We start from the raw sequence: 26210 nt of genomic DNA on the forward strand, positions 1-26210 counted from the left end.
ATCCGCGAACGGATAAGCCACCGCCAGGCGTCTCTGCGGCTGGTATCTTTTGCCAGGTTGTTTCCACGCCTCCTCTAAATGGTCCACCAACTGACCCGAAAGAGGAAAGACTGTGGCATCGCCCTTCACATCTTTGAAAAAGGCATACTTAGATTTAGCCGCTGGGGGAACTTCGTCCTCAATCACCAAGGCTGTGCGGACCGCCCGAATAAGTCCAGGAATATATACTTTGGACTTAGCATCAGCGTCCTTAGTATGGAGAGGTTCCTGATCGTAAGGATCTAGAATCTCCCCATCATCAGACGTCCCTTCGTCATCCTCATAAGGAGCGGACAGAGACGCCACCGGCCTTTTATGAGACCGCATCACAGACTCCCCTTGCAACACATCCGACAAGTGCTGTACAGAACTCGTCAGGGAGTTAACCCACGCTGGCTCCTGAGAACCCGGGAGCGGGGAAATAGGGAGACTGTGGGGTACCACCAATTGTCGTGGGAACCCCTGCATGGGTGACGACACCACAGACTGCTGGGACAAACCCATCGGAGTAAACGCGGGCTGCGGAGCTAACTGGCCCACTAAAGCTGTTAACGCCTGAGCGAAACAAGCCCAGGGCGGCTCCTGTACCGGTGCTGTAACCGTAATAGGCCGCGCCATGGACAAACACTGCCGGCAAAGGCCCTCCGCGCTACCCTCCCCCTCCGCTAACGGTACTTTGCACGTGGTACACTGTAGCCGGAGGGGAAAATCACTTTCAGACATGATGGCACCACGTATGTGACCTCTCTCACCAATTAAGTATTAAATAGGCGAGAGACCACCCTGCAGCACCGCACCGCAAGGGCTTTAGCAGAAAGAACAGGGACAGTAATAAAGCTGACAGTTTAGAGAAGAAAAGATTACAGGCAGCAGCGCTAGCACAGTCACATACAATGCAGAAAAATAACAATTCCTGCACTAACAGCGCTGATCACTCAACTACACAGACACAGGGCCTGGTAGGACACAGCGCTGCATACACAGACCTGACCACAGCGGAGGAGAGGTATGCGGGGGGACCCAGACCACGATGCTTCCTTCCAGCGCTTCCAGCAGCGTTCACCATGCGTTCTGGAGAAGATGGCCGCCGAGGAGCAGAGAGGAGGCTGGCCTGGGGGAGGAGCGCTGCCACAGGACCAGTCGGCAGCATGCAGAGAGGGCTGTGTGCAGCGGGGGAGGCGCCGGCTGTGAGACAGGGAAGGCGCGCTCCCCTGGCATGCATTTAACCCCTGGGACGCCGCAGCGCTACCGCTCTGCTGCGGTCCGCTGTCCCAGGGGGTAGTGGAAGCGCAGGTTGGTCGCCTGGCTCCACGCTGCAGCCAGTCCCCAGGGAGCCCCCTGCCTGGGGACTTAGGACCATGTGATCAGCGGGGACCCACCGCGGGACCCCGCTGCTTACCTCTGTCCCCCTTGAATCCGGCCATGGTCCGGAGCATCTGGGGTCACCGCTAGCTGTGACCCCAGACGCCCACCAGCATCCCCGGATCAGTACCGGCGTTCTGGTACCGGCGGGGTGTAGGGAAGACAGCATGGACGTCAGGACTGACTGTCCATGCTGTTCATCCAGTTGTGCAGCCACAGCTGCATGAAGAATAAGCTTCAGGGGCTCTTCTAGCCCCCACTCCAACAGGTGCACCCGACTCCGGCCGGGCACCAAACTAAACTGAGGTGCCTTGGCTCGGGGGCGGGGTATAGGAGGGGGACCTAGTGCATCCTGGGAGGCTGAAAGCTTAACTCTTTGGTGCCCTGCGACTGACGTCACACCTATACCCCAAGGTATCCTGTGGATACCCTATGGACCCTGAAGTAGAAACATAGGATCTGATTTATCAACAAGTGATATTCTGGTTTTCACTCGTTACTAATTGCTCCAACCAATCAGCTCCAAACTGTCGTGTGTTTGAAAAATGACAGTTACAATAACACTTGTTGAACAATCTGGGCCCCAGTACTTGACGGAAACTCTATATCCCAGAAGAACAATAACCCAAAGCACACAACAGAAGCCACATTCAGTAGGGGGTATATTTACTAAAGTGAGAGTTTTTAGAAATGGAGATGTTGCCCATAGCAATCAGATTCTACTTAACATTTAACTAACACCTTCTAGAAGATAATAGCTAGAATCTGATTGGTTGCTATGGGCAACATCTCCACTTCTAAAAGGTCTCACTTTAGTAAATGTACCCTCTAGTCAAGACCCAGACCTCACTCCTAAAGATAATCTATGGGATCATTTGAGTATTCCTATTCAGCAGCAGTCCACACACAAACTGACAGAACAAAAGCAATAAGAGGTGATATCTGCAGTGTTCAGCTGGTAGACGCTTCCTCAAATAGGCTCACAGCTGTAACTGCAGCTAAATGTACTTCTAACATGTATTAAAACAAAGGGGTAAGAATACGTCTATCATTATTGTCTTTATTTCTCATTCAAAAATACCTTTATTTTTTTTGCATTGCAGTGTTTGGTTGATCATCACTAAGAATTTCAGAATAAATCCACTTTGATTCCATGATTTAAGAAAAACAAATGTGAAAAAAGGCTGCAAACAGTTAGGGGTAAATTTCCTAAAGTGAGATTTTTTTAGAATTGGAGATGTTGCCCATAGCAACCAATCAGATTGTACTTAACATTTATCTAGCACCTTCAAGAAGATAATAGCTAGAATCTGACTGGTTGCTATTGACAACATCTCCACTCCTGAAAACTCTCCGTTTAGTAAATATACCCTTTAGCTTCCATACTATGAAACTGCTGACCGTAGTTATAAATAATACAAGCATCACAACACGATCCCCTGCAACTGGGACTGATGTGAATGATTACATAGTCACTGAGTTACAAAGCCTTGTAATATGCAGATGTAATATTTCAATTGAAGCTGATATAAGGCCACAGGCACATAGCGTATTGCATTTCTATTTCTCCTACATTCTGTTTGTATAAATGGAATGAGAAGTATACAGGCCTAGACTGGTCTATACAGAGTGTGGCCCTGAGTGCACACCGAATCCAGCCCTCTCTCAATCTCTATCATACATACTTCTTAATCTCGTCCTCCACAGCGGTAACACCTTCAGTCTGAGGGTTTTGACATTTGTTGGTTGCACTTCCAAAGTCGCACAGGACGTAGTGACCGCGATCGTGTAGTAAGATATTTTCCACCTGCAAACACACAAAAACTTTTACTAGGTTTAGCATCGAAGAGCAATGGCTGAAGGGGAGAGAATTAGTTTAAGATTTGGCTAAAGACAAACCTACACATAAAAGTCAAGTATTTGGGAAATAATGTGTGTGACATCTGGGTTCCTTGCTTTTTTTTTTTTTCCATGTCCCACCCTAACCCTTATCTAGAGAGCACAACAGCAGCACCAAGATGTAAAAGGGATCTCATGATTACAATTCATTCATAACTCTCTGCTAATAAAATGACTATTTTCATTACCCGTGAAATCTCCCCTCTATAAGGGTTGTCACATTGCAGTTAAAAACAGTATAAATAGAAAAAAAAAAGGAACAAAACAAAACAGCACTATAGGTAACAGACACACATTTACAGTATCTGAGTAAGTGATGTGCAGGCAAACAGTGCTCATAGTCATGTACAAATGTACTGAGAGGAAGCATCAGCGACACAGAAAGCAGAGATTGTTGGGACCACTGGTTTTACATAGACTAAATAAGCTCCACTTGTCGATGTTCCATGTACAATTGGTCACTGCTACATCATCCTGGGAATCAGTGAGAGTCAGAGCACCAGAGGATGGAAAACTTCAATGCAAACCAAAGACTGTGTGTATATATTTATTAAGATGCAGATATATATAGATATATATAGATAGATATATATATATATATATATATATATATTTTAGGGGTGTGCACCGGCCACTTTTCGTGTTTTGTGTTTTGGTTTTGGATCTGGATCTTTCTTCGTGTTTTGGATCTGGATTGGTTTTGCCAAAACCACCCTTCCGTGTTTTGGGTTCTGGGTTTTGTGTTTTGGATCTGTATTTTTTTTTTAAAAAGCATAAAAACAGCTAAAATCACAGAATTTGTTGGTTTCTCTGCTCCTATGCTATTATTAACCTCAATAACCTTAATTTCCACTCATTTCCAGTCTATTCTGAACACCTCACAATAGTGTTTTCATGTCCAAAAGGTTGCACCGAGGTAGCTGGATGACTATGCTAAGCGACACGAGTGGGCGGCACAAACACGTGACCCATCTAGGAGTGACACTGCAGTGGCAGACAGGATGGCAGTTAGAAAAACTAGGCCCCAAACTGTACATAATGCAAAGAAAAAAAAGAAGTGCAAGATGGAATTGTCCTTGGGCCCTCCCACCCACCCTTATGTTGTATAAACAGGACATGCACACTTTAACAAATCAATCATTTCAGCGCCAGGGTCTGCCACACAACTGTGGCTGAAATGATTGGTTCGTTTGGGCCCCCACAAAACAAGCTGGCAATTAATGTGTCCCTGCACAAACTGGCTCTACGGAGGCAAGATGTCATCCTCATCCTCCTCATCCACCGATTCCTCACCCTCTTCAGTGTGTACATCCTCATCCTCACAAAGTATTAACTCGTCCCCACTTGAATCCACCACCACAGGTCCCTCTGTACCTTCTGGAGGCTGGTCTGCCTGGAAGAGCTGATAATTCATTTTGATGAACATCATCTTCTCCACATTCTGTGGAAGCAACCTCCTACGCCTTTCGCTGACAAGGTTCCCGGCTGCACTAAACACTCTTTCGGAGTACACACTGGAGGGGGGGCAACTCAGGTAAAATAGAGCCAGCTTGTACAGGGGCCTCCAAATTGCCTCTTTTTCCTGCCAGTACAGGTATGGACTGTCTGACATGCCTACTTGGATGCTGTCACCGATGTAATCCTCCACCATTCTGTCAATGGTGACAGTATCATATGCAGTGACAGTAGACATGTCAGAAATTGTTGCCAGGTCCTTCAGTCCGGACCAGATGTCCAAACTTGGTCCTGCCTGCCCTGCATCACCGCCAGCGGGTTGCTTAGGATACCTAAGTTTTTTCCTGGCAGCCCCAGTTGCGGGAGAAAATGAAGAAGGAGCCGTTGACGTGTCACGTTCCGCTTCAGCTGACAGTGTGTTCACCAGCAGGTCTTTGCACCTCTGCAGGCTTGTGTCGGCCGGAAAGAGAGACACCACATAGGCTTTAAACCTAGGATCAAGCACGGTGGCCAAAATGTAGTGGTCTGATTTCAACAGATTGACCACCCTGGAATCCTGGCAAAGCGAATGAAGGGCTTCATCCACAAGTCCCACATGCCGAGCGGAATCGCTCCGTCTTAGCTCCTCCTTCACTTTCTCCAGCTGCTTCTGCAAAAGCCTGATGAGGGGAATGACCTGACTCAAGCTGGCTGTGTCTGAACTGACTTCACGTGTGGCAAGTTCGAAGGGCTGGAGAACCTTGCACAACACGGAAATCATTCTCCACTGCGCTTGAGTCAGGTGCATACCCCCTCCTTTGCCTATGTCATAGGTGGATGTATAGGCTTGTATGGCCTTTTGCTGCTCCTCCATCCTCTGAAGCATATAGAGGGTTGAGTTCCACCGCGTCACAACCTCTTGCTTCAGGTGATGGCGGGGCAGGTTCAAGAGTGTTTGCTGGCGCTCCAGTCTTCGGCACGCAGTCGCTGAATGGCGAAAGTGGCCAGAAATTTTTCGGGCCACCCAAAGCGTCTCCTGCACGCCCCTGTCGCTTTTCAGAAAATTCTGCACCACCAAGTTTATTGTGTGAGCAAAACATGGGACGTGCTGGAATTTGCCCAGATGTAATGCCCGCACAATATTGGTGGCGTTGTCAGATATCACAAATCCCCAGGAGAGTCTAAGTGGGGTAAGCCACTGGGCGATGATTTCCCTCAGTTTCTCTAAGAGGTTGTCGGCGGTGTGCCTCTTACTGAAACCGGTGATACACAGCGTAGCCTGCCTTGTAACGAGCTGGCGTTTCTGAGATGCTGCTACTGGTGACGCTGCTGCTGTTGCTGCGTAAGGTGATACATCTACCCAGTGGGCTGTCACAGTCATATAGTCCTTAGTCTGCCCTGTTCCACTTGTCCACATGTCCGTGGTTAAGTGGACATTGTGTACAACGGCATTTTTCAGGACACTGAGGACACTTTTTCTGACGTTTCTGTACAGTCTCGGTATCGCCTGCCTAGTGAAGTGGAATCTAGACGGGATTTGGAACCGGGGACACACTACCTCCATCAATTGTCTAAATCCCACTGCACTAATGGCGGATACCGGACGCACGTCTAACACCAACATAGCAGTCAAGGCCTCAGTTATACGTTTTGCTTCAGGATGACTGCTGTCGTACTTCATCCTCCTCGCTAAGGACTGTTGGAGGGTCAATTGTTTAGTAAAAGTAGTGGTGTTCCTACTTCCTCTCTGGGATGATGAACGACTCCCAGCAGCAGCAACAGCAGCAGCGGCAGCAGTAGGCGTAGCAATGCAGGATCCTCCAGAGGAATCCCGGATAGGAGAGTCAGTCATGCCAGTGACATGGCCTGCAGGACTACTTCCGATCCTGACTAAGGAGGAAATTGACGAGGAGGGAGTTGACGGTGTGGTTTGCAGGCGCTTGGATACAACAGGACAACGGGATTTAGGTATCCCTGGACTGCTTACCGTCTTAGCCAAAGTTTCTGAACTTGACAGTAACTTTTTATGAACGCGCTGCAGGTGCCGTATAAGGGAGGATGTTCCTAGGTGGTTGACGTCCCTACCCCTACTTATTTCACCTTTACATATGGTACATATGGCAAGACAGTTGTTGTCCGGATTTGGATAGAAATATTGCCAGACCAAAGAGGTGGAATGTTTGGTCTTCTGCCCAGGCATGACCGTGATGGGCTTTTTCATCCCACGGACAACAACTGTCTCCCCCGGAGCCTGATTTAAACAAACCACATCACCATCAGAATCCTCCTCGCCAACTTCCTCCTCAGCGCCAGCTACACCAGTATCCTCATCCTGTTGTACTTCAACAGTGACATCTTCAATTTGCATATCAGCAAGTGGACTGTGGGTGCTCCTTTCAGCACTTGCAGGGGGCGTGCAAATGGTGGAAAGAGCCACCTCTTCACGTCCAGTGCTGGGAAGGTCAGGCATCGCAACCACCACCACACTTGGACTCTCCTTGGGGATTTGTGATATCTTCTTAGAAAGCACAGTTCTTCGCTGTGCTTTTGCCAGCTTAACTCTTTTGATTTTTTTAGTGGGAGGAGGGCTTCCATCGTCATGTGAAGCTGAACCACTAGTCATGAACATACTAGGGATCGACCTTAGCCGTTCCTTGCCACTCCGTGTCGTAAATGGCATATTGGCAAGTTTACGTTTCTCTTCAGCTGATTTAAATGTCTTTTTCAAGGTCATTTTCCTGAACTTTGCCATTTGGGATTGTATGTGCCCTCTACTATGACATTGGGCATCGGCCTTGGCAGACGACGTTGATGGCATGTTATCGTCTATGTCATGACTAGTGGCAGCAGCTTCAGCACTAGGAGGAAGTGGTTCTTGATCTTTCTCTATTTTATTTTTATCGGAGAAAGTTTGGTCCTCCATTTATGTTATATCGATTTGATATATACGTGCGGCTAAACACAGAAAATAATTTTTTTTTTGGTTTGGACTGGAGTGTACTTTGTGGGTTACAGCACCCTTTAACGGTCAAGCCAGCCGGCCCTTTACTTATGACACAGGCGCACGCTTGGCACTACTTTGTTGATGCACGTGCGGCTACTGCGCACACAATTCACAAACACAGAAAATAATTTTTTTTTTGGTTTGGACTGGAGTGTACTTTGGGGGTTACAGCACCCTTTAACGGTCAAGCCAGCCGGCCCTTTACTTATGACACAGGCGCACGCTTGGCACTACTTTGTTGATGCACGTGCGGCTACTGCGCACACAATTCACAAACACAGAAAATAATATTTTTTTTGGTTTGGACTGGAGTGTACTTTGGGGGTTACAGCACCCTTTAACGGTCAAGCCAGCCGGCCCTTTACTTATGACACAGGCGCACGCTTGGCACTACTTTGTTGATGCACGTGCGGCTACTGCGCACACAATTCACAAACACAGAAAATAATATTTTTTTTGGTTTGGACTGGAGTGTACTTTGTGGGTTACAGCACCCTTTAACGGTCAAGCCAGCCGGCCCTTTACTTATGACACAGGCGCACTCTTGGCACTACTTTGTTGATGCACGTGCGGCTACTGCGCACACAATTCACAAACACAGAAAATAATTTTTTTTTGGTTTGGACTGGAGTGTACTTTCGGGGGTTACAGCACCCTTAACGGTCAAGCCAGCCGGCCCTTTACTTATGACACAGGCGCACGCTTGGCACTACTTTGTTGATGCACGTGCGGCTACTGCGCACACAATTAACAAACACAGAAAATAATTTTTTTTTGGTTTGGACTGGAGTGTACTTTCGGGGGTTACAGCACCCTTTAACGGTCAAGCCATCCGGCCCTTTACTTATGACACAGGCGCACGCTTGGCTCTACTTTGTTGATGCACGTGCGGCTACTGCGCACACAATTCACAAACACAGAAAATAATTTTTTTTTTGGTTTGGACTGGAGTGTACTTTCGGGGGTTACAGCACCCTTAACGGTCAAGCCAGCCGGCCCTTTACTTATGACACAGGCGCACGCTTGGCACTACTTTGTTGATGCACGTGCGGCTACTGCGCACACAATTCACAAACACAGAAAATAATTTTTTTTTTGGTTTGGACTGGAGTGTACTTTCGGGGGTTACAGCACCCTTAACGGTCAAGCCAGCCGGCCCTTTACTTATGACACAGGCGCACGCTTGGCACTACTTTGTTGATGCACGTGCGGCTACTGCGCACACAATTCACAAACACAGAAAATAATTTTTTTTTGGTTTGGACTGGAGTGTACTTTCGGGGGTTACAGCACCCTTTAACGGTCAAGCCAGCCGGCCCTTTACTTATGACACAGGCGCACGCTTGGCACTACTTTGTTGATGCACGTGCGGCTACTGCGCACACAATTCACAAACACAGAAAATAATATTTTTTTTGGTTTGGACTGGAGTGTACTTTGTGGGTTACAGCACCCTTTAACGGTCAAGCCAGCCGGCCCTTTACTTATGACACAGGCGCACTCTTGGCACTACTTTGTTGATGCACGTGCGGCTACTGCGCACACAATTCACAAACACAGAAAATAATTTTTTTTTGGTTTGGACTGGAGTGTACTTTCGGGGGTTACAGCACCCTTAACGGTCAAGCCAGCCGGCCCTTTACTTATGACACAGGCGCACGCTTGGCACTACTTTGTTGATGCACGTGCGGCTACTGCGCACACAATTCACAAACACAGAAAATAATTTTTTTTTTGGTTTGGACTGGAGTGTACTTTCGGGGGTTACAGCACCCTTAACGGTCAAGCCAGCCGGCCCTTTACTTATGACACAGGCGCACGCTTGGCACTACTTTGTTGATGCACGTGCGGCTACTGCGCACACAATTCACAAACACAGAAAATAATTTTTTTTTTGGTTTGGACTGGAGTGTACTTTCGGGGGTTATAGCACCCTTTAACGGTCAAGCCAGCCGGCCCTTTACTTATGACACAGGCGCACGCTTGGCACTACTTTGTTGATGCACGTGCGGCTACTGCGCACACAATTCACAAACACAGAAAATAATTTTTTTTTGGTTTGGACTGGAGTGTACTTTCGGGGGTTACAGCACCCTTTAACGGTCAAGCCAGCCGGCCCTTTACTTATGACACAGGCGCACGCTTGGCACTACTTTGTTGATGCACGTGCGGCTACTGCGCACACAATTCACAAACACAGAAAATAATTTTTTTTTGGTTTGGACTGGAGTGTACTTTCGGGGGTTACAGCACCCTTTAACGGTCAAGCCAGCCGGCCCTTTACTTATGACACAGGCGCACGCTTGGCACTACTTTGTTGATGCACGTGCGGCTACTGCGCACACAATTCACAAACACAGAAAATATATTATTTTTTTAGCACTTGGGGGGAGCGCCCCTGATGGACAGAGCACCCCCTGGACAACACTACAGCTCTCCTTTAGGACTGGGACACTGCACAGGACTTTGGAGTGGACACAGCCCCTATGGAGAACTGACTGCACAACACAGTCCAGCCAGCCCCTATGGACTTTGAAGTAGTGGACACAGCCCCTATTAACAACAGCAGCACAGCACAACACAGCCAGCCCCTATGGACTTTGAAGTAGTGGACAACAGCAGCACTACACTACACTACACAGCCCTAACTCCCACCCTCCCTCTTCACTGTCCACAGCCGAGTGAGAAAATGGCGCCGACGCGGGTACCTTATATAGGATCCAAAACCCGCGAGACTCGGAAGGCGGGATGATGACGTTTTGCCTCGATTTCAGATCCGAGTCAGGCGGGAAAAGTCGAGCCTGACTCGGATCGGACTCGGATCGGGGGGGCTCGGGGGGGTTCGGATTTCAGAAATCCGAACCCGCTCACCCCTAATATATATAGGACGTAGTTAGGAAGCCGGCGGTCGAAATGCCGACCACCGGCTTCCCGACTGTGAGATCCCAGCATGGGACTAAAGATAGGCGTCTAAATACTGACGCCTATCATCAGCCCCATGCCGAAATACCAACATCCGGCATACCGATCATAGGTACGCCGAGCATCGGGGGCGCTTAGCTGCGTGGGGGGGCTGGGTTAGGATTAGGGACTCCCGGGGGGACTTAGGGCTAGGCACCCCCCGGGAGGGTTAGATTTAGGCTAGGGGAAGGGGTGGTTAGGGTCAGGCACCGCCGGGGGGAGGTTAGGTTTAGGCGGCCCTCCTCGGGAGAGTTAGGTTTAGGGTGCAGGGAGGGGGGGTTAGGTTTAGGCGGGGAGTTTAGGGTTAGGCACTAGGAGGGGGGGGGGGGAAGGTTAGGGTTAGGTCTAGTTACCTTATGTAAATGTAACAAGACCTGTCACCTGTGTAATGTTCTCTATTTCATTCTAATTTCCCACCAGGCCAGAGCAAATAGACCACTGCTTCTCTTCACTGCCATTAACAGCAGGACAGACGATAAGGATGATCAGCTAAACAGTCGGCCAAGCACGTCCACCGAAGATGCCAATTTATGCTGCACTGAAGCTCTGATTCAGGAGGACAGACGCATTTGAGCAATTATTATTATTATTTTGATATTAGTGATATTGCTGATGAACTGAACATCTCAGTGGGTACTGTGCACAATATCGTTCATGAGAAACTGGGGCACATAAAAAAGTGTTCACGCTGGGTACCGAAGCAACTCACAGAAGTCCACAAAACCAATAGGATGGTACCATGAGGAGAGGGTACAGTTCCTGCAGTGTATTGTGATTTCCATCTCTTTGGACCATTGAAGAATCACCTGGGTGGAAGGCGATTCGCAACTGATGGTGAAGTTCAGCGAGTCGTCATGTCCTGGCTGCAGGCGCTTGATACGGATTTCTTCTATGCCGGGATAGATGTCTTTTTACGCAATGAGAGGTCTTGTCACCCTATTTATTAAGCCACCCTCATACATACAGTGTGTGTATATATATTATATATATATACACATACATACACACACACACACATAATTTATTTATTGCAGTCACATTAGCATTTAGTGATATACTAAGAAGCTCAGCATGGATGGTGTAATGGTGTAATGGTTAGCATTACTGCCTCACAACACTTAGAGTCCTGGGTTCAATTTCTCCCAGGACTCTAACTGTGTGGAGTTTGTGTATTCTCCCTGTGCTTGTGTGGGTTTCCTCCGGATGCTCCAGTTTCCTCCCACAATCCAAAAATATACTGGCAGGTTAATTGGGTCCTGACAAGAATTAACCTTACTGGGTATGTGATAGGGAATATAGATTGTAAACTCCACTGGGGCAGGGACTGAGGTGAATGACAGAAAGTCTCTGTAAAGCGCTGCAGAATGTGGGTGCACTCTATAATGAACTAGTAATAAATAAACAAAAATAAGGATATGGCACAGCGCCTACAGGACACTGGCTGTGATTTATTCTTCATACAGTATATGAAATGATAGCGCACGTTACTGATCAGCTGTTTAAACAAGACATGAAGAAAACAAATTCTGCTCATCTGATTGCTAACTAAACTGTAATCCTCCATATAGCAGCGTCTCCACCAGGGTCACCTCTAATCAAGCAACTTTAGCACAAGTTTATCCACAACTTTCAGTTCATGGGTCTCCGTACCCTTCCATACAGACATAACCAGGTGCACCTACATGTATGTATTCTAACCAATACACATTAGTTATTACAGGCAAATATCTCCATGCTATGGCTAATGTACATCTGACAATGCAAATCACTGAAGCCTAGTCTGAGTGGACGGTTCATACATTGACATCCACGACTAAACCTATATATGACCTATTTTGCACGTTGACCCTCCTAGTGAATGATAAAAAGCCAATGTTACGTCTTAATAACAAGTCACCGAATTATATAAAACACCAACACTTTATCATACAGTCATCTGACCTCCAAATCAACATTGCTGTGGACTAGATCACATGCATTATAGAGCAATTTACCTCATGTATCAAACTCCTATTTACCCATACCTTGCAAGCAGAGACCTTACCTCTTTGTCTGTCTGTTAATATATAGTCTTGCGCAATTATTTTGTGCGTTCACAACTGTAATGTGCTGCTGTTATACAATGTATCAATAATAATGATTCAAAAAAATGACATGATGCAAATACAGAAGCCCAAACCAAATAATTAGTAACTTGTATTGGACGTATTAAAGTTGGTTACCATGGATACTGCATAGCTGTACAATATTAGTGAATGACGCCCATTAACCAGGCTTGCAAGACATCTAATTCTTATACCCAGAAAGTATTAAAAATTGTATTTACTATATTACTCATTACCTACAGTATATTCCGAATGATTGAGCAAATCCTATTTCTGCAAAGTACATACATATTTGAGGGCAGATCTTCTCAATTTCTTTTACATCAATATATATCTAAAAAAAAAAAAAATCTGAATACGCCTTATCTCCCTTTTGAATTCAGAATTTAAATTACTCCCGAGAATAATGGGCAATAGGTTACAGACTATATTGCCTGATTTGTTTACCCCACATCAAACAGGATTCATCCGAGGTAGGCATTCGGTTAGGGCTATACGTACGGCCTTGGCAGCTGTTCTGGCAGGTACAGGTCAGGAGAGAGCGAGAGGTATGCTACATAGTCTGCACACACAAAAAGCTTTTGACTCGGTGCCACATCTATTTACTATTCTGGAAAGAAGAGGTTTTGACACTTTATTGAAATGATACAGAATTTTTATTCTCATCCTATGACAACTTTTTTAGTTAACGGGGTTCGTGGAGATCCAATCTCTATGCGTAGAGGGAGATGCCCCCTCTCCCCGTTGCTGTTTAATTTATGTATTGATCCTTTGTTTAGGGTTCTCCAGACCTGGTCGGAGTTCCGAGGGATTCAGGTGGGGGCTGTGGAGATTAAATTATCTGCTATTGCGGGCGATTTGCTACTTTGTATTAACAAACCTGAGTTTTCTTTAGAAAAAAATCTTGTTTCATCTTTCGGACTTTGGAAAAATTTCGGGATATATGGTGAATTTATGCAAATATGTGGGTCTTTATCTCCATCCAAACATACAAGGTTCCCGTTGGGGTTCTCATTTGCTGTTGAGATGGGCCAAGACTAGTATTGACTATATAAGAATTCAGCTTCCCAAACATCCAGCTGAATTATACAATTTCTCGAAGGCAATTGGACAAATAACTACGGAATTTGTAGGGCTGGAAACATCTTTGTTTATCCTACATGGGGAGAGCCAATCTTATTAAGATGGCAACATTCCCTAGACTGCTACATTCTCTTTTAACGCAGAAAGATTTACGATTGGTGAATTCTATTTTAATAAAATTTATATGGAAATCTAAATTCCCACGGATCAGACTAATCAAACTACAGCAAACCAAAGCGAACAGAGGCATCAACTTTCCTCATGTCTTAAATTTAATCATGCATCAATATTACGGTATCTTCGAGACTGGATCCATGACCGAGACCTTTACGCTAACTCCTCAATTGGGCATGATGCAGAAGTCCCCAATCACTTACGAGATAACCCTCTTTTGTGGTCCACGCAAAAAGTGTGGCATATTCTTCGTCATCGATGTCATCTAAATTCTTTAAATCAATTTTTTTGCCTTTTATCGGACATTCAGATTTTCAGGGAGGTAGGGCATCATTCCCTTTTACCAAACTTCACAGAGAAGGATTGTCTACTATAGGTGCCTTTCTCAATATACCACGCAGGCTCAGCATGATGTAGCTTCATTAGATGTTTTTCAGATTTGGATTGGGATAACACGCTTAATGCTCTGCTACTGTGAGAACCGGCTTCCAAAAAGGCGTTATCGATTAATTATTCCTTTTTACGACAACCAATGCAGTATAAAACAGTGCGCACTGGGATGAGTAGGTGGGTGCAGGCGATTCCCTCATTATATTGTGAGATTCTTACTAAAACTCTTCTCTTATCACGTAACTTATTCCTAGCTATCCAATATCAGGAAATGTTTTTGAATATTTTTCACAAATCATACTTCTCCCCGCATCGTCAGTATTTAGCGGGTATGTCTTCGGCCTCTTGCCCTCGCAGTCAGACATCCATAGCTAATTTGTACCATTATTTTTGGTCTTATCCTCTCCTCAGATCCTTTTGGTTACAAGTTAGGAAATTCACCCTTGAGCACTTGGTAAATTATGTACCATTTACTGATGTATGGACTTTATTTGGTATTCTTCCGGAGGGTCAGCGGGTGGCGAGGGGTTGCAGGAGACTCCTACTGATTTTTAGTGCGGTGGCCCGTAAAGCTGTACTTCAGACATGGATCGAAACTTCTTCCCCAACACTGTGACTTTTTAAAGAAAAGCTTTTCCATTTATTTACCATGGACTGAATCGAAACTATTATAGAGAAAAAAACTTGCATAGCAAGGTTTTTCCAAACTTGGGAAAGCTATATTGGAACTTTAACTTCAGTAAAGAGACATAGAATTAACGAGTCACTGAAATTTACTCAATGGTACTGTCTTCGGATGGTCTCGGAGGATCCTCCAATCCGGTTGGATCCATGAGGGGTTGTGTTTCCCTTCCGTGGGCCCCCCACCCACGGCTTACTATTCCCGCGGCCTGCGCTCCTCTTCAGTTTAGAATGTGTGTGTGCACAGTGATGTGAGGGTACAACAAGTAGGATTGTTTTATATTTTGAATATTTCAGTCTCTGAAAAGACTAACATGTTTTATTGTAACCATTGTATTTATATTTATCTATGCTGAATGTATAATTGTTCACAATTACACTGTGGATTTTGTTATTCTAATGTAAAAAAAAAAAAATATGAATACATCTCTTTGATTATTATTTTTGCTGTCCTATAGTTATCCAATACAGCAATTATCACCAACAAATCAGGTCCCTATTGCATTATTTCCCTGCTCCATCTTGTCCACCAGTGTTTTCCTCGGCCCTTACTTCCTGCAAGTTCTCATAATCCCCTACTATATTATGTTTTATGCTTTGTATGTTGCGGTTATGCCCTTGCTTTTGGGCTGCCTTATTACGGGTATGCTGACAGTATGTACTCCTTCATTGCCTGTTCTGTCTTATGTAATCTTTGCTATATGTGCTGTCCTCCCCGCTGAATGTCTGTGGACTTATGTGGTGCATGATACATAAACAACAATAACCAGCTTAGGCCCATATTCAATTACAGGCTAAAAGCCGCAATCTGCAAAAAGTATTCAATTCCAGGACGTTTTCGCCTAAGCGAACACTCTATAGGCAAAATAAAGTTTTTCCACCAAAAGGCAGGAGAAAAGATGTGCAAAAACCATATTTTGGGGTAAAAATGAGGGGACGTGGTTCAGAATCCTTTGGACACCCCCCTAATGACTAATTAGGCAAAAAACATATCTTAATTCAACCCAAAAAAAGACATGTTATTTTTTGGGGTGAGAATGTAAAAAGTGTTGGAAACTTGGTATAAAGTACTGGGATAGGTATTTTGGGGTGCTGTATGGAGGGGACAGGTGTTTTTAGGATTGCAGGTGGCTGCAGCAGTTGTAATTTTAAAAACAAGTTATTCTGCACTTTACAAACCCCAAAATACACTAGTATCCATTTACATGTACCCCAATTTAACTAAGCAATTATTTATCATAAAAGACATTGCTTAATATCATTTTTCCACGTGTTTAAGCAAATACCGTATATACTCGAGTATAAGCCGAGTTTTTCAGCACATTTTTTGTGCTGAAAAAGTACCCCCTCGGCTTATACTCGAGTGAAGTGTAGCGCTGACCGGACGGAGTTCGGTCAGCGCTACACAGCACAAACACACAGCCGCCGGAGTCGGCAGCTGCGCGTTTGCTGTAATCAGCAGCCGCTGAGAGTCTGTCAGACTCTCAGCGGCTGCTGCTGCTCCCACTGCGGGAGCCATCCTCCGGCTCCCGCAGTGGGTAATGGGAGACACGTCGTCATGACGACGTCTCTCCCATGCAAAGCGGCCGGAGGAGCGGATAGCGGCGGGACCAGGAGCGGGAGTTTCAGGTAAGTGATTTTTTTTTTTATTATTCTTATCACATCTCTCTCTACTTGGGGGGGGTGGGATACAGGGGGCACTACCAGGGGGCGATTTCTACAGGGGGCACTACCAGGGGGGGATTACTACAGGGGGCGATTACTACAGGGGGCACTACCAGGGGGGGATTACTACAGGGGGCACTACCAGGGGGGGATTACTACTGGGGGCACTAAAAGGGGGGGATTACCACTGGAGGCACTGAAAGGGGGGATTACTACTGGGTGCACTACCAGGAGGGATTACTACTGGGGGCACTGAAAGGGGGGGATTACCACTGGAGGCACTGAAAGGGGGGATTACCACTGGGTGCACTACCAGGAGGGATTACTACTGGGGGCACAACCAGGGGGAATTACTACTGGGGGCACTACCAGCTGCTGCCATTACCCACACTAGGCTTATACTCGAGTCAATAAGTTTTCCCAGTTTTTTGGGGTAAAAGTAGGTACCTCGGCTTATATTCGGGTTGGCTTATACTCGAGTATATACGGTATGCATATAACAGCCCTTTGACTCAAAATAAGATCCCAAAATACTTGCATTATGGCTAATAATACACTTTTATATTGATTCCCCGGTGAGTTAGGCTTTATTTGTGGTACAGACTGTTTCCTCCCCCCAAAAAACCTGACCTTTTCGCCAGTTCCGCTATTCGCTGCATTCGATCATATGTGTTTTCGCCTGTTTTACAATTGAATAGGGCAAAAAGTGGGTGCGCGCATTCAGTAAGCAGGCGAAAACTTTACCTCAAAACACGCGAATGAGGCGAAAACATTGCGCTTTTTTCTGATCTCTGCTTTTCGCGGCTAATTGATTCTGCCCGATAATGTTGAATTATGGATCACATTTATTTTATCCAATATAATACAATACAGTAACACTAAAACAGTTTCAACTGCAATCTTTTAAAAATTGTGTGTACCAGTATTGTCTCGTCTTTTACAGACATTCAACGACTTTATAAACCAAACACCGCAGCCGTTTTACAAAGTACTCATGTAAATATAGTATCACTAATTGATTAAACAGCCACAAGCAGGGAGCCCAGGAAACAAGGTATGGTCGCCGGGCCCCGGTGCCCGCCAGCGTCCATTTCCTTACAGAATGTGAATTCTGCACTCCCCGGGCACCTCTAATTATTGATGTGTTTACGTCTGTTCAGAGATTTGTCGTGCAGGTTTATAATTAGGCAGTACTTCACCACCAACAAGCATTTATTAAACCTGGCTGATGGCGGCATGTGTCATAGTCAATGTATGAATACGACAATTGAAATGAATGCAGCAACACCGGATGTTGCACTATAAAACACAAACAATGTATTCTTTAAAAAAAAAAAAAAAAAAAACACGAAAATGTAATACTAATAACTGTAATTATACTGAAGTTTCCCCCATTGAAGATGAATAACTATTCCATTGGTTTTATAGCCCATTTCAATAAATCTCTGGATTGGGAACAAAAACATAGATCCCTAAGCTCTTCTTTTTCCAGATATGTTGTATATTGCCAGCTAAGAAGCTAATTGGTAGTGTGGTCCCACTATTATTTTGTGCCAGTTCCTAATTTACAATTCATTATGATGGCAAGAATATACAGATTTTACTCTACATCCCAGGGCCACACATATGAGAGCTGCTCAATTATAAATACATTTATGAAAAGCAGAGTCTGGAACTAAAAAGTAATCAAAAACCATCAAAACACTGGTAGTCCCATCCAACCAAGGTGTAACACTAGTGTTTCTGCGCAGAGTCTTGTGCTAGGGGGTCATCAATGGGACCCGGGTGGGCCGTCGGTTCCTGTACCCCATAGAAGAACGTTGCACGGTTCAAATGCTGATGTTACTTGTGGCTCCAGCATTAAATCCTGGGGCGGGATGCACTAAACGGAAAATGCGGTAAAACCCCTGTTTACCGCATTTTCCGTATGCATCAGTCACCTGGCCGCCGGGCTCTGATGCGGAGGGTAACGCCAGCTATTGCTGGCGCTACCCTATAGAATCCTTTGGTCTTCTACCGCATCGCGCTGCTATGAGGGATCCGATTGGATCCATCCCAGCATGCCCTGCGGCCGCTGCGTCACTCTGCGCATGCGCAGTTGGACTCCCGGGTCATAGACCCGGAAGTCCACTGTGCAGGAGAGATCGCAAAGGACAGCTCTTATCGAAAGAGCTGTCCTTTGCTGTACAGAATGGATATGTTAGTGCATACGCGATCTGTACAACTGCGATGCCCGGCAGTAAGTATTAGTGCATCCCGCCCTTGATGTTGACCGCAGCAGTATTGGATGCTGGATTTCTTTCCTTATATTTTGTGGTTTGCGGATTTGAAATTGTTGCACGTGAAAATCCAATTTTGTGCTGATTTTGGAGACAGAGTGACACACCTTTCTGGCGCCTACTATATCAAGTCTCAATCAAAGTTGCTAAAATGGTGATGCCCTGCCATCTTCACTGTGACAACGATTGCAGAGTTATCTGCCTATATACAGTACTTCGAATAAGGAATATATTTAATGTAGGGGAGTGGTGGCATGTACTTGGAATGGAAGCGGCTGTCTCAGTTCTTCCAGCACAAGAATGTACAGTCTCAGGGCCTGATTCAGCAGTGTATGCAATTACAACTATTGTTCAGTACTGCGCGTGCGCTGCAATCACACTGCGATTACGCACGCAGATAGGAATCCATCGCAGAGCGATGGACAGGCCGTGAGCGTTTGGGGGTGGTGATGGGGGAGTGGTTACAGAAACGCAGGCGTGTCTGTCCGTTTGAACGCCGTTGCAGGGGCGTGCATAAATTAGCCACTGTGATTGTATATGCAGCTTGTGCACTCACTGCATGTGACGAGACTTACAATTTCTGCAATGGATCAGACCTGCTTTAATTGTGCGTGGTGAGCAGATGTGCTCCGATCGTACCGATGTATACACAGAACTGCGAGGTATTACGGATGTGAGAAAGCAGCAGTGGGCGTGTCTATGCCGTCAGAGCTGTGGCAGGCATTAGCATACTTTCGCAGCTACATTGCATGCGATTACACAGCTGCGATCGTAAATGCAATCCATACTGAATCAGGCCCTCTCTACGTAACTCACAGCAGCCAATCCGATGAAGACAAATGTCTGAATGACAGTTTAGAAACAAAAAAAATGAACAAATGATTGATTGCTACGAGGCGCCTTATCCTGTGCATTCATTTTCATAAAAGTCGCCCAATCTATTCTATTCTAGAGTTTAAACCGACTGATAACCGGCGACAGCCGCTTGCATTAAGGTTACAGATGTGTCCTCTTACATCCTTGCCGATCGTGCTAGAAACGTGCGCACGCATCGCCCCATGCGATTACCCGCAGCAGCATACGCTACTGCATGCTATGGCGCGCACCATGCAATCCTATGGAGTTGCGGGTGCCAACACAGTGTGCGTATCCGCTTGTGGGAGTGCGCCTCGTGCCATGTGTGGAGCGATTTGTCACGTATTCAGCAAAGATGCAAGAATACAGATCTGTACATGCAATATCAAAATTTATTCAGAAATCTGTATATAAAATATCCAATAAAATGACAGGATGCCTTTTCAAAAAGGTCTAGCAGGGTCCTGCTAAAACTATTAGGAGGATGTTCTTCTAAGGGTGGGTACACATCTGAACGACCAGCAATTATACAGATGTTCAGGGCAATTTACCTTCACCCTGGACATTGCAATACACAATTTAATGGACAACGGAACGATTAGTTGTTCTGTCCTTCATTAATATGCATGGCGCCGCATGTGATATCGTGTGATTGGCCGTGCAACACGGCCAATCACACGATATCTCATGCAACCCTGGGAGCGCTCAAATCGGGCCTACACACGTTTAGTGGTTCCGATTTTTTCCAAATCGGGCCGATATCGTGCAAGTGTAGCTGGCCTAAATTTCCCCCTCCATGACCTACTCGTGTTACTGATACTGGGAAAGGGAGACATGAAAACTGCACTATACTGACTCAGCCCAGAGCGTCAGAATTTGTGTCACTATCACATATCAAGCAAGCAGAAAGCCGATCCAAGCGTAGCACCGACAGAGCAAAGGATTAATGAATTAATCCACCACAGATGTGACCTGTTAATCTCCTGGAGAGATGACAATGTTCGGGGGTTTAGAAGTGGTAAATAAAGGGAATTAAGTAGCAAGAGAAAAAAAAAACTTGGAAGAACTGATTGACTGGTAGTTATAAACGCACGCACGCACACACACACACACACACGCACACACACACACACATGCACGCGCACACACACACACACACACACACACGCACACACAGTGTAAGAACTAGAGAGACAAAATACACATACTGTACAATGATAATAAGACATACAGACAAAAAACACATGGAGTGAACGCAACACGAAGCAACAATTTAGAGAAAGCAGCTTCCAGCGAGTCACAGTATCAGGTAGATCATGAAGGAGGGATAACACCGTACCTTCAGATCCCGGTGGATGATTGGACTTTTGCACTGATGGAGACGAGCCACCGCTTCACAAGTGTCACAAAAGATCTGCAGAACCTCGATCTCTGTAAATCCAGTCTGCAAACGCTGGTTCATTAGATTTACTACTTGCCCCCCTGTAGAAAACACAACATTCATTCTTGTGGACATCCAAGTACAGAAGAGAGAAAGACATCAGCAATAATCTCTTAGTACCATCAGTGGCAGAGAAGCCACCATGCAGAAAACAGGACTTATTATTGAAAAGATTATTGTAGTTGATAAGTAGGAGTAGGAGTGTTAAACAACATACTTGTTATGAATGGTGTAATCCTCAGCTAAACAGGACTGTCCAATCCTTTTTAAAAAGCAGAATCTAAAAAGAAAATGCTTGGGAAGGAACCGATAGTCTATATGTAAATTCTACGACAATGTGGAAGCTCAAATCTGAGTAAGTGACTTGTAGTTTCCTAGGTAACAAAATGGCGACGACCAGTATTCCCAAAAACAAGGACAACATGCGTACACCTCTGATTCAGTCACAGCGTGTGTAACACTTGCGCTGGTGGGTTCTTCTGAATTTCTCGCGCATACACAGTTGCAAATTATCGCTCTACTATGTCGGCATCGCCATTGTGTGTGAATTGCGCGCATCCCTGAAGCAAGCCCTAAGTCTCTAGCAAATATCACACTTACATTTAGCTAATAGAATTGTGCTTGGATATGTAGATTAGATGCAACTACAAAGAAGTATCTCATGACACATCAATGTGTCTGCTCAGTTATAGACATAAGACTGCTACTGTAAATGCCCCAGTGTCAGTGTTTTGCCATTTGTGCTAATAGCAATTGTCTTCATTAACCTATATGAGGGAGAGTGAAGGGAGAGGGGGCAGCTGGTTGAGAGAGAAAATGTGTGTGGGGAGGGGAGACAGGTAGAGGGATAAGTGGGGAGGGGGGGTTAGAGAGAGAGAGGGCATGACAATATAAAATAAATGTCTGTAGGTAATATTAGTCAGGCTGTGAGGGATGATGTCGCCATTCATGTATTGGACACTGGTGTAACAGCATATGTGGAGTCACTTACCCTCATTCTACTTACAGCACCGGCCCATTTACTGAGACGTCACAGAACTGAGGGGGATATTCATGAAAGCTTGGAGAGAGATAAAGTACCAACCATTCAGCTCCTGTTACTTTACAGGCTGTATTTGAAAAATGACAGGAGCTATTTGGTTGGTACTTTATCTTTCCCAATTGTATCTCTCTCCAGGCTTTCATGAATACCCCTCTCTGATCTGCAACAAGAGCTACTGGGTCCCAAACCTGGCCATGGAGAATTAGTGATAATAAGATTATGCTCCAGCCTCTGGTGAGCGGCATATTCCCGAAGCCTCACCTCGGCAGTAGTCCATGAGGATGAGCACCTCCCACACATCGCCACTGCTGACAGAATTAATACTGGAGTCTATGTAACCGACAATGTTCTTGTGCCCAGAGAGATCCCTCTGTAAAGAAAAAGTAAAGCACTGTACATGGGAAGGGGATTTGGAAATATAAAATAAAACACACAATATTTTTCACCTAAACGAGATGAATGTGGCTCTCCAGGTGATATGAAACTACAAGTCACAGCTTCACCAGATAGACTGGCTGACCAGAGATACTGGGCCTTGTAACTACTGCAGGCACAGGATTATACACACTGACCAAACCTATCAGGTGTATGTGGTATTGATAACAAAGGGAAACCATCTGTGACTTTGTACAATTTATAAAACTGCACACAGTAAGATATGTATTTTTCTGATTACTCTCCTTAATCCAACCTTCCTTCCATAATGACCTGAACTGTGGGGTTCCCATACTTGTGTTCATATTACCAAATTTACCATGTTTCCTGAGGCAAGAACCACACACCTCCCTCTCAGAAACTCACATTATGAGACCTGACAAAGGAACAGAGAGAAGCCCCCAGCAATGGGCCACAATCAGTGAAATAACCCCAGTCATGTGTAATCAAATCAGGTGAAGGCTCTAATCCCATGTTTTTATTTTGACCTTTTGTCTAATTTATACATAAAAACATCTAATATGTGTAATGACATATGTTAAACAGCGTGCTATTTCCCACTGACTTTTCACTGTGGGGGTTATATGTAACAGTGAAGTAAATATACTAATGACCATTCAATACCTATTTATATCTAGTAACAATACACCACTTGAACAGTTAAACCAATTTACCATATTTCACTGTAGGCATAGTGTTTTTTTTTTTATCTTAATTTTTTTCATCTGTGAACATAATGTACCAGTTTTGACTCCTCTATCTAAAAAAAACCAAAACAGCAGCATTGTGGCCTTTTATCAAATTCCAGACTGGCTTTTCTAGGTTGATTTTTCATAATGGAGTCCTCATGGGTCGTCTTCCACGGAACCCACTGTTGTTCAAAAAAGCCTTGGATGGTGCGATCAGACACTGACGTACCTAGACCTTGCAGTTCAGCTTGTATCTCTTAAGTAGTTTTTCTTGAGTCTTTTTCTACCATTCTTACTATCCTTCTGTTTAATCTGGGGAAGATTTTCCTCTGACCAGGGAGGTTGGCTACAGTCCCATGGACTTTAAACTTCTCAATAATATTTGCAACTGTAGTCACAAGAATATCATCCTGCTTGGAGATGGTCTTCTAGCCTTTATCCTTAACATACTTGTCTATCATTTTCTTTATGATCTCCTCAGACAACTTTCTCTGGTCCATGTTCAGTGTGGTACACACGATGATACCAAACAGAGTGACTACGTTTCTCCATTTAATTAAGCTGAATGACTGATTATAAGACCGAAGACACATGTGTGGCTTATTCAGGGCCTGATTCAGACTCGCTCACGCACACGAGCCCTGTAGCAAGTGAATTTTCACTCGCTGCGGAACTCACTACAAGACGGGGCGGCTGTAGATTGTGATTGACAGCTCGCCCTGTTTTGTAGGCTGGACAAACGGAGGCGTTCCTGAAGGAATGCCTGCCGTTTGTGGGCGGCCCTACTGACATCACCGGTGATGTCAGTAGTGAACTTCCTGCTCTATTAGAGCAGGAAGTTCACTGGGGCTTGCGGTGGACGAGACCTTACCACAAGGGTCTCGTCGCAAGCCCGATTGTCGCGATAATCGCGCCCATCGCCAGGCCGCCCGCTAAAGCTGTGGGTGGTCACCCACAGCTTAGCGAGCGGTCTGGAGGCCGGAGAAAAAAAAAAAACGTTCCGCCCTCATTCAGAGCGAGTGCCTCTGAATCAGGGCCTTAGTTCGAAATATCCTAATAATCCAATAAGAAAGTGATCGGACGGCCGTTTTTTTCATTGACTTGCTTCACTAAAATAGTCACTGCTTGGCTCCGTTTTATCATACAATATGTTTCATACACCTAAACCTTCCCCAACAAATGCTCTATAGAATAGTAAAAACTGCATTCGAATCCAACCAATGGTTTTCGATATTAGCCTGAACAAACAAGACTTTATTTTATACTATGTACAGATGCACCAGCACATCGCGAACCAACATCGCACAGAATAGAATTGCCCCCGGCATTACTGAAAGTCCATACTAATGGCATACTGTAGAGACTGTGGATTTAGTAGTCATTTGGAATCTTGTTATGAAATAACTAAATGCCTATTCTTGGTAAGTAAAGAAAAAATTAATAATAAATAAATAGTCCAGGCCAACAAAACACTACGGGGTCAATCCAATTATGTGAGAAGGGTGCGATGTGCCGTTGCCACTGCGTTAAAACGACGGCAACACATCTCGCACCCCTCGCGGCCCGAATTTGCATAATTTTGCTTGGAGCCCTATCGGGCAGCGAGCACCTGTATGCGAATTCAGGCTTCCGTAAAGTGCGGCGTGCCACGATAACCATCATGGCTAATTAGATAGAGCCCAAATTGCTCAAAGAAAAGCAGAGTTAGCCCTCACTTCCTTGTAGACCTTCTCTAAAGGTCACAATGCTCTATAATGCTACTAATGTGAGGCATTGCTGTGCGATGTGCTTTCTTCTTCCTCACAACATCAAAAGGTTAACCCTGTACCACTGTCCCTGTTAGATCTCCCTCTTACCATGATCTGAATCTCTCTCTTGCAAACCTGAAGGTCATGTTCATTATTCACATACATGCGCTTGAGTGCACGTCGCATCCCATTGCTGGTGCGAACCAGGAAGACCAGTGCAAATCCACCTGCATAACAAGAAAAAAAGAAATCATACAGATTCTAAATAAAATTTATTTTGGCCCATACAAAAAAAAAAAAACAGCACACTTTCACTTATTCCTGTAATATAATGTTCCACCTCCTGGCTCCCAATATTGCAACTACTCCTGCAATCTGCAATGTAAAAGGAGATTGTCTCTGTAACATTGCAGCACAGAGATTATTATGAGATGAGAATGTTTCCCCGTCACCTGGGGACTGGTTCTATTCTTGAATGGATGCAGGAAGCGATAATAACTTAATATAGATTGTCTCTTCTCTGCAAGTTATTTTTACAAGCCGTACAATACATCATTATGCAGTGCGGACAATCAGGAATCCAAGGAGCAGATCTTGTTCCCCAAAACCTTTATATAGCACAACGCTCAGTAAATAATGTTACGTTAAATAATGTTACGTCTGAACACGCTTATCGAAAGCATACAAATAGTTAATGGTTTCAAGCTAATAAAGTTTTTGTACAGGAATCTGTATTGGTTTGTGGTTCTTATGTAATGCACATGCTGACTTTCTAGTCCGGGGGGGACTAAGTCTGGGGGGGACTTAGGTTTTGGCGGCGGGGAAGGGGGGTTAGGTTTAGGCACTTAGAGGGTGGATTAGAGTTAGGCACTTGAGGGGGAGGTTAGGGTTAGGCACCCCAAAGGGAGGGTTAGGGGTAGAAAT

The 26210-nt window shown here is 45.2% G+C and overlaps 1 protein-coding gene across 10 annotated transcripts in view; it reads right to left on the reverse strand.

The window, feature by feature from the left end:
* AAK1 (AP2 associated kinase 1) overlaps positions 1 to 26210 on the reverse strand; it is a 148697-nt gene that overhangs the window by 82711 nt on the left and 39776 nt on the right. For all 10 annotated transcript variants that reach the window (XM_088470816.1, XM_088470815.1, XM_088470813.1 and 7 more), the window contains 4 exons: positions 25395 to 25513; positions 22676 to 22784; positions 21271 to 21413; positions 3087 to 3208 (listed from right to left, as the gene is read on the reverse strand). In XM_088470816.1, the coding sequence (XP_088326942.1) occupies positions 3087 to 3208; positions 21271 to 21413; positions 22676 to 22784; positions 25395 to 25513 (493 nt within the window). The remainder of the gene's footprint in view (positions 1 to 3086; positions 3209 to 21270; positions 21414 to 22675; positions 22785 to 25394; positions 25514 to 26210) is intronic.

Source organism: Taudactylus pleione, unplaced genomic scaffold, assembly GCF_031769625.1.
Source record: "Taudactylus pleione unplaced genomic scaffold, aTauple2 ptg000105l, whole genome shotgun sequence".
In the NCBI taxonomy this organism is placed as follows: Eukaryota; Metazoa; Chordata; class Amphibia; order Anura; family Myobatrachidae; genus Taudactylus; species Taudactylus pleione.